General features: G+C 36.9%; 1 protein-coding gene across 1 annotated transcript in view; it reads left to right on the top strand.

Annotated features, from left to right (window-relative positions):
- LOC132561670 (short transient receptor potential channel 7-like) overlaps window positions 1–13,888 on the top strand; it is a 65,682-nt gene that overhangs the window by 35,492 nt on the left and 16,302 nt on the right. The window contains 5 exon segments of the mRNA XM_060226373.1: window positions 347–503; window positions 2,413–2,537; window positions 6,404–6,588; window positions 7,873–7,991; window positions 11,019–11,110. Of these exon segments, the coding sequence (XP_060082356.1) occupies window positions 347–503; window positions 2,413–2,537; window positions 6,404–6,588; window positions 7,873–7,991; window positions 11,019–11,110 (678 nt within the window).

Genomic DNA, 13,888 nt, shown 5'->3' with positions numbered 1-13,888 from the left:
CTGTTACCAATATCTTCCTTCCGTATTCTGTATACCCTAGGTTATCTATATTCTGTATGTCTCAAGTTTATTCGTATGCTGTATGCCTCAAGTTTATCCGTATTCTGTATGCCACAGTTTATCCATATTCTGTATGCCTCAGTTTATCCGTATTCTGTATGCCACAGTTTATCCGTATGCTGTATGCCTCAAGTTTATCCATATTCTGTATGCCACAAGTTTATCCGTATTCTGTATGCCACAGTTTATCAATATTCTGTATGCCTCAAGTTTATCCGTATTCTGTATACCACAGTTTATACATATTCTGTATGCCTCAAGTTTATCCGTATTCTGTATGCCACAGGTTTACTTTGGATAGAGTGTAAACAGATCTACCATACCGGTGCACGGTCCTACCTAACCGACTATATCAACTTCATGGACTTTAGTGTGCTCTCCATGTACCTCGCATCCTACGTTATGAGATTCTTCACGGAATACAAGGTGACAAACGCCAACAGGTAGGTAGCACGACACACCTCACACACAGGTAGGTAGTACGACACACCTTACACACAGGTAGGTAGCACGACACACCTTACACACAGGTAGGTAGCACGACACACATATACGTAGCACGACACACCTTACACACAGGTAGGTAGCACGACACACCTTACACACAGGTAGGTAGTAGGACACACCTTACACACAGGTAAGTAGTACGACACACAGGTATGTAGTACGACACACCTTACACACAGGTAGGTAGTACGACACACCTTACACACAGGTAGGTAGTACGACACACCTTAAACACATGCGTTTCTGTAATCTGCAGAACTTCACAGATAAAGCATCTGTTTATTATATACAGGTGTTCACTTATCAATCCGAGGGAAACTGTTTCACAATGAAGCAGACAAGACCGAATCATTATGATACATAATAATAAACAATATAACCAAAGTAGTTACAGGTATATAAGTAGTAATGTGTAATTAAGTTGTGCATAAAACACAAGATAGCGAACACAAATACCAACTTTCTATTCAACGTAAATTGGCCTCAATTTATCATCATGAAATATCCTGAAGGGGTTGTTAGTTGGCAGGTAGGTGGATGTTCCTTCATCAAGCAATACATGTTGGTACTTTCTTGTTGTTTTCAAGCAGCAACATAGACTTGTAAGTAGCAATAACTTAATATCTAAGACAAAAATATCAAGCGGCGCCGCCAAGGTGATCTGACCGGGAAATCGACCAGTATAAAGTAGACCATGTACTACCATCTGTTACCATGTAGGTACAACAAATACTACTTAATATCTGTACAAATCATTTAGATACTTCTAACTGATTAAATATAACATATTTCAGAAATGTTTTGGGTACCACTAACGTTTCTGTCGCAAGAACTAGTATTTTCCTGTTTACAACAACAGAGCGTTCATGCCGACTACAATGCGGAGGTGCAGTGTACAGTGCTGCTGCTGTTGTGTTCCAGTAGCTATACCTCTGTGATAAGTATCACAGACTGCAGGGCTTCCTCATTCAAATCATTTATCATTTCATATTATATAGCAGTTAGTGAGAGTTAGACAAGGCTATATATGATTGGAGGGTCATCTGTTTTTCAACAAACTTCTTGTCTATTTCCCAGTCCTAATGATAAAACCTTACTGACTAGCGGTATTCCCCGAGCCCGGGGTTGTATATATATATATATGTTATCAAAATCTTTCAAAAATCGTGAGGAGTAATACACTTTAGTTTCGACAGTGGCCATGGTAAATTTTATCTTTTTTTTCATAGAAAAGCCCGTCAGGAGTTGTGGTGATCGCCAGGATAACGGTCATCCCTAAGTACACAGAAAACTCAGTGTTATTACTAAAGACATATTGCCTGTGTCTATACTAAAGCGAACGATAAATCGCCATAACCATATCAGCTGTATAGCTATTTAAGTGCTGTCTGCATATATAATGTATAAACTCAACATTTATAAATTACATTACTGACAGTCGCTATTTGTTGTATCCATGTTACAGTATACAGATTGTCACAAAACATACATGACGTTGTGTACCACGTGACGGAATCTTTATCACAAAAGAGTTCTCATCCCTGTCACGTGATGCAAAGACGAGACCTCCATGCATGCACCACATGCAACAGAAACCAAATAAACTAGACAATAGATAAATATATAAAAACGCCAACTAAAATAGGACTGCTTCTTCAAATGACTTTTTATTAAATGAAGAGAACGGAGCTACTGATTGTGAACAAAAATGACACAATCTAATTATCTCGCCTTCCCATGTATTTAAGTCCACCATTACTTTATCAATGCCGTCATCACAAACATCACCATCCATCTATATTGTTGAATTGTGCCATTTCTGATGCCTCGCACCTATGTTTACAGGTATTTTAATGGAACCATGCGCGGCCATGAATTACTGAAACACTCAAATTATACCTACTTTAACCTTCTCTTGGATGAAATCAAGGACCCGTCGAACTCGCCGACCAACTACTTCATGGAGGCGTGTAAGTAGAATAGTATACTTGGGAACGTTTTCTTCGTGTTGACAAAGTCAATAGAATACAGTTTTTTGTTTACGTCAGTGTTGGTACGCTTCACACTGGTCATTTTTTCTAACGAAGGTGACCATGAAGTTATCGAAATGTCACACTCTAATCTTCTGCTGGTTGTGTTATAAGTTGAAGGTGACCGTGTAGTCATCGTCACACTCTAATCTTCTACTGGTTGTGTTATAAGATGAAGGTGAACGTGTAGTCATCGTCACACTCTAATCTTCTACTGGTTGTGTTATAAGATGAAGGTGAACGTGTAGTCATCGTCACACTCTAATCTTCTGCTGGTAGTGTTATAAGATGAAGGTGACTGTGTAGTCATCGTCACACTCTAATCTTCTACTGGTTGTGTTATAAGATGAAGGTGACTGTGTAGTCATCGTCACACTCTAATCTTCTACTGGTTGTGGTATAAGATGAAGGTGAACGTGTAGTCATCGTCACACTCTAATCTTCTACTGGTTGTGGTATAAATTGAAGGTGACCGTGTAGTCATCGAAACGTCACACTCTAATCTTCTGCTGGTTTTGGTATACGTTGAAGGTGACCGTGTAGTCATCGTCACACTCTAATCTTCTACTGGTTGTGTTATAAGATGAAGGTGACCGTGTAGTCATCGTCACACTCTAATCTTCTACTGGTTGTGGTATAAGTTGAAGGTGACCGTGTACTCATCGTCACACTCTAATCTTCTACTGGTTGTGTTATAAGATGAAGGTGACTGTGTAGTCATCGTCCCACTCTAATCTTCTACTGGTTGTGTTATAAGATGAAGGTGACCGTGTAGTCATCGTCCCACTCTAATCTTCTACTGGTTGTGTTATAAGATGAAGGTGACCGTGTAGTCACCGTCACACTCTAATCTTCTGCTGGTTGTGTTATGAGAAGTTGTATTCTATAGAACAGTATACACTAAACTTTCCTATGACAATTGTACAATGAAATAGTTGATTCAGAAAAGGAAGCTTGATTGAGTTGTCGGGGAAATAAGTATTCGTTATTGAGTAAAGAAATATTGGCATTTGATAAAACATATTAGGCACGTCTTGTTTGATCTACGTCATTTCGGAACGCTTGTGTAACTACTAACATGTGCCTACCTAATACCACAATGCAGTACAGCGTCCGAGATCAATACTCCCTCCTCTAAGGTTGACTAAGATTACATCGATTCTTGGAGATCCATCTGTTAATCAAGCGTTGTATATTGTTGAAATCCTTCTTTAGATTTATTCTTACTGATAACCATATCTCCAGTTTCACCCATAATCCAGTTTTCACCATCTTTTATTAGCCTGATTGTAGTAAACAGCAGACGGTTCCCGTCAGACTCTGTTACATCTAGACATATCTCAACACATCGCCGCAACCCTGATATAAATATAACTGACGAAACTCCAGAAATCGTGTCATCTTTTAATCGTCATTTGAGTCTAAACTAGGCAGGGAAGAAAACTCCCTTGTCATAAAGGTCTAATATATACGACATATTTAGCTTAGTCTGGTAAAGGTTAAATGTGGGTTATGTTAGAGGTAGTAGTCCGGTAAAGGTTAAATGTGTGTTATGTTAGAGGTAGTAGTCCGGTAAAGGTTAAATGTGTGTTATGTTAGAGGTAGTAGTCCGGTAAAGGTTAAATGTGTGTTATGTTAGAGGTAGTAGTCCGGTAAAGGTTAAATGTGTGTTAAGGTGTGTGTTATGTTAGAGTGTAGTAGTCCGGTAAAGGTTAAATGTGTGTTATGTTAGAGGTAGTAGTCCGGTAAAGGTTAAATGTGTGTTATGTTAGAGGTAGTAGTCCGGTAAAGGTTAAATGTGTGTTATGTTAGAGGTAGTAGTCCGGTAAAGGTTAAATGTGTGTTATGTTAGAGGTAGTAGTCCGGTAAAGGTTAAATGTGTGTTATGTTAGAGGTAGTAGTCCGGTAAAGGTTAAATGTGTGTTATGTTAGAGGTAGTAGTCCGGTAAAGGTTAAATGTGTGTTATGTTAGAGGTAGTAGTCCGGTAAAGTGTTAAATGTGTGTTGTGTGTTATGTTAGAGGTAGTAGTCCGGTAAAGGTTAAATGTGTGTTAAATGTGTGTTATGTGTGTTAGAGGTAGTAGTCCGGTAAAGGTTAAATGTGTGTTATGTTAGAGGTAGTAGTCCGGTAAAGGTTAAATGTGTGTTATGTTAGAGGTAGTAGTCCGGTAAAGGTTAAATGTGTGTTATGTTAGAGGTAGTAGTCCGGTAAATGTGTGTGTTATGTTAGAGTGTAGTAGTCCGGTAAAGGTGTTAAATGTGTGTTATGTTAGAGGTAGTAGTCCGGTAAAGGTTAAATGTGTGTTATGTTAGAGGTAGTAGTCCGGTACAGGTTAAATGTGTGTTATGTTAGAGGTAGTAGTCCGGTAAAGGTTAAATGTGTGTTATGTTAGAGGTAGTAGTCCGGTAAAGGTTAAATGTGTGTTATGTTAGAGGTAGTAGTCCGGTACAGGTTAAATGTGTGTTATGTTAGAGGTAGTAGTCCGGTAAAGGTTAAATGTGTGTTATGTTAGAGGTAGTAGTCCGGTAAAGGTTAAATGTGTGTTATGTTAGAGGTAGTAGTCCGGTAAAGGTTAAATGTGTGTTATGTTAGAGGTAGTAGTCCGGTAAAGGTTAAATGTGTGTTATGTTAGAGGTAGTAGTCCGGTAAAGGTTAAATGTGTGTTATGTTAGAGGTAGTAGTCCGGTAAAGGTTAAATGTGTGTTATGTTAGAGGTAGTGTCCGGTAAAGGTTACATGTGTGTTATGTTAGAGGTAGTAGTCCGGTAAAGGTTAAATGTGGGTTATGTTAGAGGTAGTAGTCCGGTAAAGGTTAAATGTGTGTTATGTTAGAGGTAGTTAGAGGTAGTAGTCCGGTAAAGGTTAAATGTGTAGTAGTCCGGTAAAGGTTAAATGTGTGTTATGTTAGAGGTAGTAGTCCGGTAAGGTTAAATGTGTGTTATGTTAATGTGTGTTTAAATGTGTGTTATGTTAGAGGTAGTAGTCCGGTAAAGGTTAAATGTGTGTTATGTTAGAGGTAGTAGTCCGGTAAAGGTTAAATGTGTGTTATGTTAGAGGTAGTAGTCCGGTAAAGGTTAAATGTGTGTTATGTTAGAGGTAGTGTCCGGTAAAGGTTAAATGTGTGTTATGTTAGAGGTAGTAGTCCGGTAAAGGTTACATGTGTGTTATGTTAGAGGTAGTGTCCGGTAAAGGTTAAATGTGTGTTATGTTAGAGGTAGTAGTCCGGTAAAGGTTAAATGTGTGTTATGTTAGAGGTAGTAGTCCGGTAAAGGTTAAATGTGTGTTATGTTATGTTAGAGGTAGTAGTCCGGTAAAGATTAAATGTGTGTTATGTTAGAGGTAGTAGTCCGGTAAAGATTAAATGTGTGTTATGTTAGAGGTAGTAGTCCGGTAAAGGTTTAATGTGTGTTATGTTAGAGGTAGTAGTGACTGGTTAGATTGTGGTAATGTTGATATAAAGCTTGTATTAAAAATAAAGAGCTGTAGTAGCGATTTATGTTTGAAGTAAGTATGAGAATGGTGCTATGATTTTATTTGAAGCAATGTTAATTGCGCACAAGAAAATTGGTCCATCTTTTTACGATGGATATCTATGTCTCTTAACACGAGACATTATAAACGCTTTACCTGTAAATAAATACTTATTCATTTGTATGATTTTATTTCCTTCATTCCTTCAATGCGGCTCATTTGTGTTAACCGAACTTTAAGGTGAAGGTTGTGAACGTTTTTTTTTCTAGATCAAAATAACGAAACGCATCGTATGCATAAAGTAACGAGGCGTTCTTTTTTCGATATCCAATTAGCTCGGTTCCACTGGAAACCAGACGATCCCGAAATTGTGTCTGATGTCCTGTTTGCTATAGCCAATGTGATCAGTTTTGCCAGAACCACCTACCTCATGCCAGCCTTTGAGGTCCTGGGACCGCTGCAGATCTCCCTTGGTCGAATGATTGGCGACATCACGCGCTTCATGGTGCTTTTTATGTTGGTAGGTACATAGGTATCAGGCTGTGATGCACGTGAGATGTGGCACGGCTTCCGACTTTTCTTTAAATAACTACAGAGAGTAGGTCACATTCTGGGATAATAGGCAATCTATTTTGTTAAAATTAATTACTTTGCCTTTCAAGCTCGAAGGGGTCATGGGTATCAAAGCACTTTGAATAATTTTGATTAATGCTAGTAGCATGATGGGGTTAAATTTGTTTAGATAAACTACACGATGTCAATGCTAGTAGCATGATGGGGTTAAATTTGTTTAGATAAACTACACGATGTCAATGCTAGTAGCATGATGGGGTTAAATTTGTTTAGATAAACTACACGATGTCAAAGCCAGTGTAGTAATTTGTGTGCAGATATATTTTGAATAGACCACGAAATAATAAGTTCAAGGCTATGCTAGCACTAAATCATATTAACATCACTTTTTTAATCGACATATAGGAGAAATGACTTGACATTTTAATCTTGATGTGTAATAAACGATTAAAGAATAGAATTAGGGTTAATCTTACAGGTTCCATATCTGTTCAAGGGGAGCAACTCCTCAACGTCCTATCCTCAAATAATTGTTCTTTATTTTAGTGGTAAATGATGACTGGTTCTCATCTTACACTGCCTTATGTTACTTACCCACAAATCAGTATAACACACAATGTTAACGTATGATTAATAGCTGAACATTTTATTTGTATATAATACCAAACATATCTCTCTCTTCAACTAAAAAAGCATGTTTTTCAATTGACGGCATTTTTATTTTGTTATTCTCCTCTATTGCATTTAGATAGTCGAATACCGATTTCATTTAATAATGTATTTTTGACTTTTTAAAGATGTTTGAGGAACATGATTACATGTGATGGACGATCTATCCATCCCTTAAACTTCCGTTTTACTGAGGAGTTGATAAAGATGTCTGTCTTACATGTAACTGTATTTATCTCGAGTGTTGATAATCTGCTTATTAAATTTATTTACTGGTTTAAATTTTTTTATAAAATAAGATTGGTCGGTCGTGTGTTTACTTTTGATTCCTACTATTATCAACAGAACAAATCAATATTTTCTACAATTTAATCATTAAAGAAATCATTAATTTTGTACAACCTTATCATTCACAGAAATGTGGCAAGAAATCATTTGTACAATTTTATCATTAACAGAAATAAATAATTTATTTTGTACAATGAATGAACTCTAATCTAGTCTAAAGTTTATTGTATAATTACTAATTTGACTGTTTAACATGATCCGTTTTGTATTTTAGGTCCTGTTTGCATTCATGGTAGGTCTCCATAATCTGTACTGGTACTATGGAGCTCAAAGAATTAAGATGACTATGAACGGACAGATTGTCTACGTACACGCGGCGGAGGCTTTTCAGGGGTAATATGTCTAACATGTTTATTTCGTCTTTTGATGTTTTATCTTCTAAAAGAAAAAAGGAAACGGATGTTATCAAAACAAAAACGTGAAACATTGTCGGAAATATCAGATTTCCTGAAGATATACACAGTATCTGTTCGATTTTGATTTTTTGATTTTAGAACTAAAATATGAAATCGATTCCTATTTGTGTAACATCTCGCAATGCTGTTAATTAATGTTAATCTTCTGTTCGGTGTTAGGGATACGACATACTCTCTAACCAAAGTTAGAAACGAAAAATACCTCTGTTAGGTGTTGGGGTTACGATACACTCTCTAACCAAAGTTACAAACAAAAGGACTTCTGTTCGGTGTTGGGTAACACGACATACTCTTTAACCAAAGTTACAACCGGAAAAGACTTCTGTTCGGTGTTAGGGATACGACATACTCTCTAACCAAAGTTACAAACGAAAAATACTTCTGTTAGGTGTTGGGGTTACGATACACTCTAACCAAAGTTACAAACAAAAGGACTTCTGTTCGGTGTTGGGTAACACGACATACTCTTTAACCAAAGTTACAACCGGAAAAGACTTCTGTTAGGTGTTGGGGTTACACGACATACTCTATAACCAAAGTTACAAACTAAAAAAGTCTGTTCGGTGTTAGGGATTCGACATACTCTCTAACCAAAGTTACAAACAAAAAGACTTCTGTTCGGTGTTGGGGTAACACGACATACTCTCAATCCGAGGTTTTAGACTGAAATATCATTGTTACGGCAGACACAATGTACAGAGCTACAGTTTACAATGTACGTGTTACTACAGATTATTACATTTCAACCATGTCCTTTTCATTGTTATTCATTAGGAAATACTTATAGGTTGAAGTTACGACTGATAACCGTCTGTTGTATGTATGGTTACAAGTTACGACTGATGACCGTCTGCTGTATATATGGTTACAAGTTACGACTGATAACCGTCTGCTGTATGTATGGTTACAAGTTGCTGTATGTATGGTGTATGTATGGTTACAAGTTACGACTGATAACCGTCTGCTGTATGTATGGTTACAAGTTACGACTGATAACCGTCTGCTGTATGTATGGTTACAAGTTACGACTGATAACCGTCTGCTGTATGTATGGTTACAAGTTACGACTGATAACCGTCTGCTGTATATATGGTTACAAGTTACGACTGATAACCGTCTGCTGTATGTATGGTTACAAGTTACGACTGATAACCGTCTGCTGTATGTATGGTTACAAGTTACGACTGATAACCGTCTGCTGTATGTATGGTTACAAGTTACGACTGATAACCGTCTGCTGTATGTATGGTTACAAGTTACGACTGATAACCGTCTGCTGTATGTATGGTTACAAGTTACGACTGATAACCGTCTGCTGTATGTATGGTTACAAGTTACGACTGATAACCGTCTGCTGTATGTATGGTTACAAGTTACGACTGATAACCGTCTCTGCTGTATGTATGGTTACAAACGACTGATAACCGTCTGCTTGTATGTATGGTTACAAGTTATACCGTCTGATAACCGTCTGTAACCGTGTATGTATGGTTACAAGTTACGAATGTCTGCTGTATGTATGGTTACAAGTTACGACTGATAACCGTCTGCTGTATGTATGGTTACAAGTTACGACTGATAACCGTCTGTTGTATGTATGGTTACAAGTTACGACTGATAACCGTCTGCTGTATGTATGGTTACAAGTTACGACTGATAACCGTCTGCTGTATGTATGGTTACAAGTTACGACTGATAACCGTCTGTTGTATGTATGGTTACAAGTGTCGACTGGTAACTGTCTGCTGTATGTATGGTTACAAGTTACGACTGATAACCGTCTGCTGTATGTATGGTTACAAGTTACGACTGATAACCGTCTGCTGTATGTATGGTTACAAGTTACGACTGATAACCGTCTGCTGTATGTATGGTTACAAGTTACGACTGATAACCGTCTGCTGTATGTATGGTTACAAGTTACGACTGATAACTGTCTGCTGTATGTATGGTTACAAGTTACGACTGATAACCGTTTGCTGTATGTATGGTTACAAGTGACTCTGTCTGCTGTATGTATGGTTACAAGTTACGACTGATAACTGTCTGCTGTATGTATGGTTACAAGTTACGACTGATAACCGTCTGCTGTATGTATGGTTACAAGTTACGAAAGGTAACTGTCTGTTGTATGTATGGTTACAAGTTACGACTGATAACCGTCTGCTGTATGTATGGTTACAAGTTACGACTGATAACCGTCTGCTGTATGTATGGTTACAAGTTACGACTGATAACCGTCTGCTGTATGTATGGTTACAAGTTACGACTGATAACCGTCTGCTGTATGTATGGTTACAAGTTACGACTGATAACCGTCTGCTGTATGTATGGTTACAAGTTACGACTGCTGTATGTATGGTTACAAGTTACGACTGATAACCGTCTGCTGTATGTATGGTTACAAGTTACGACTGATAACCGTCTGCTGTATGTATGGTTACAAGTTACGACTGATAACCGTCTGCTGTATGTATGGTTACAAGTTACGACTGATAACCGTCTGCTGTATGTATGGTTACAAGTTACGACTGATAACCGTCTGCTGTATGTATGGTTACAAGTTACGACTGGTAACTGTCTGTTGTATGTATGGTTACAAGTTACGAAAGGTAACTGTCTGTTGTATGTATGGTTACAAGTTACGAAAGGTAACTGTCCGCTGTATGTATGGTTACAAGTTACGACTGATAACCGTCTGTTGTATGTATGGTTACAAGTTACGACTGATAACTGTCTGTTGTATGTATGGTTACAAGTTACGACTGACAACTGACTTGTATCTTTGGTTACAGGTTACGTTAGACAACTGACTGTTGTATCTATGGTTACAAGTTAAGACTGACTGTTGTATCTATGGTTACAGGTTACGACAGACAACTGACTGTTGTATCTATGGTTACAGGTTACGACTGACAACTGACTGTTGTATCTATGGTTACAGGTTACGACAGACGTTCTATAGCCTCTTCTGGTCGATGTTCGGTCAGGTCAGCATCAACGACATCAACGTTAAACATCCAGGGCCAGAAGGAAGTATGTGTATCATACGTGTTGTAAGGGGAACAACTCTTTTATTTCATGTTCATTAACAGAATATTCTAACCCATCAGTGTTAGCATGTATTTTTCTACGCTAAGACGTTAAATATGTCTCTCCAATGAAACCAAATGTCTGTATCAAACTTTTATCGTAATAGCATGAAATCATTGACACCATTAATTAACGTTAGTAACGACAACGTTCACCTTTGTATATATGTAACATGTCTGACTAATATAACACTGTTTCCTTCTATGTACCGGCTATATCTACCACATCATCGAACAACTGCTGCGCTCATAAAACGTCATAAGTGTACACTACTATTGATGACGTAGTATTACATGTTCGCTACCATAGATGATGACGTAGTATTACATGTACACTACTGTTGATAACGTAGTATTACATGTACACTACTGTTGATAACGTAGTATTACATGTACACTACTGTTGATGACGTAGTATTACATGTTCTCTACTGTTGATCACGTAGTATTACATGTTCACTATCATTGATGACGTAGTATTACATGTACACTACTGTTGATGACGTAGTATTACATGGTCACTACTGTTGATGACGTAGTATTACATGTTCACTACTGTTGATGACGTAGTATTACATGGACACTACTGTTGATAACGTAGTATTACATGTACACTACTGTTGATGACGTAGTATTACAGGCATGTGAATGAGGACATGACTTTTCTTTTAATCAAACTTGAAGGTAATGGTGTCATGTTTTAGAGGGATTTGCTAACCTAAATAAACACACCTAAATACATTATTAAGATAATGTTTCTATCGCTTATATATCATTGTACACTATGTCACTATACCATAGTTTCGTACCCATAAATATATTTTCACTATTTGTGTTAGCTGCAGAGAATGTAAAAATCACTTAAAAGTCAATGAAATGTTTCATCTCGAACAAAAAAGGAGGGGGGATTTATAATTAACCCGATTTATCAATATTTATATGTGTTTTAAATTATCATAATTAATCAGTTAAATACCTTTCGTGCCGTTTTCTGACCTTGACCACTCTCGCCCTGACCATCATTCCGATACGGTCAGCAGTTGTTCGATGGTGAAAATAGCCAGTATTATGTATACCTGATGATAATACGATAACTTTGTGTTCTTTCTGTCCTGTGTAGATCGTCACTGTATGGTTATAGACTGTGCTCGCAACAAAATCATGTGCAGTCATGGTTTAAACAATCGTTCTGCTGGTACTAGTGCATGTATGTATACATTTATACACCTTTCTTACCCAGTTCATATCTGTTTACATTCATCTGTTTACATTGTCTCATCAAAACCAAAGGCGAAAATTACAGAATTATGATTTATTATTATTATTATTATTTTCCAATTAACGTTGTATCGAATATCTCTTTTTAGGTATAATATTAGTCGTAGAATTAGATACTGTAAGTGTTGTGAGACCAAAGTAACAATGATAACTGTTGAGATCAGTGTCAGTAGAGCTGTACAAATATATCATTAATAACCCGCCTACAGCACCGTCTATATGACGGCGATGAGACATACATTGTCGTAACAACAATATGAACATTAAATTATTTCTATCAGATTCTCAACATGGTACGTATAACACAAATGTCTAAGTAGGATTGTAGCTACAGGACATACCTAGAGATGTATATGAAGTAACATTTCGTCCGTGTTTTTATTTCTTTATTTCATATCAATAAACAAATTGACACGGATCTGTAATGATCTTGATCTACCATATCAAGTGTTAACTTAATAGTAATGACCAGGAACTGTGATATATAGATAAATATATGTATACATCGAGGTGACAAAGGGCGACACCAAATAGTCCAGTTTTATAAATCTTTCAGTTGTACACTAATAGATACTCTACTATAATTAACTATATATATATCCTTCAGTTTTATATCAAGATATGAATATAGAAATATCTATAAACTGACATTTTTTAACCAAGAATGAACATCTGCAGGTGCCACAACTAGTTATGTACACATATACAAATGTATATACCTATATAAAGATATGTAAGGCCTCCCCGGGAGTCGCCTAATAAACCAAGTGTCACAACACCTTAGGGAATAATTGTCACTTGAAAATCGTCTTGACGCACAATAAGCGGTAACAAAACCTGAACAATGTTTGTACCCGTATCCCTTGTAACATTAAGTTGATTTATACATTATGATACGCCAACGAATATTTGACATCAAACTATTGTCATTTGCTGGACCAGGTAAAGTTGTCGGAAAATTGTAAATATTTTTTTCTCGTTATCTACATCAGATACCTATTTAGTGTAATATTGGTGCGATATAAAATAACAACATATATATATATATCACAATATCCTGACGATATGAAAAACATATATAATTCATTTCTTAATATATAATTATTATAATTACATAATTATTAATTGATAGTGATCGCTTTTCACGCGATTTTACTGATGTATATATATATATGCATGGACTGGTTCAGGCTATGTGTAAACCTTGTAAACGCGAAATCTATGTGTAATATTCGAGTGAATGCTCACTATATCACAATACCTTGTTATTGATGGTAAATAACTTACATATCTACATAAGATTAAAAGTTTATATGAGAGAAAACATTATGGTGTAATACGAACTAACATTACAGGGCTCCCCTCGTCTGTGTGCGGTACCAGTACAGGCAAACTCACGGGTAAACTCCATCTCCAGTTTTCTTTCTTCCGCTATCTTCACTGA

The sequence above is a fragment of the Ylistrum balloti genome, unplaced genomic scaffold (genome assembly GCF_031769215.1).
Source record: "Ylistrum balloti isolate Yb309-2 unplaced genomic scaffold, AGI_CSIRO_Ybal_v1 Utg371262, whole genome shotgun sequence".
NCBI lineage: Eukaryota > Metazoa > Mollusca > Bivalvia > Pectinida > Pectinidae > Ylistrum > Ylistrum balloti.
Note: the sequence above shows the minus strand (reverse complement) of the source record. Positions and strands in the feature narration are given on the sequence as shown.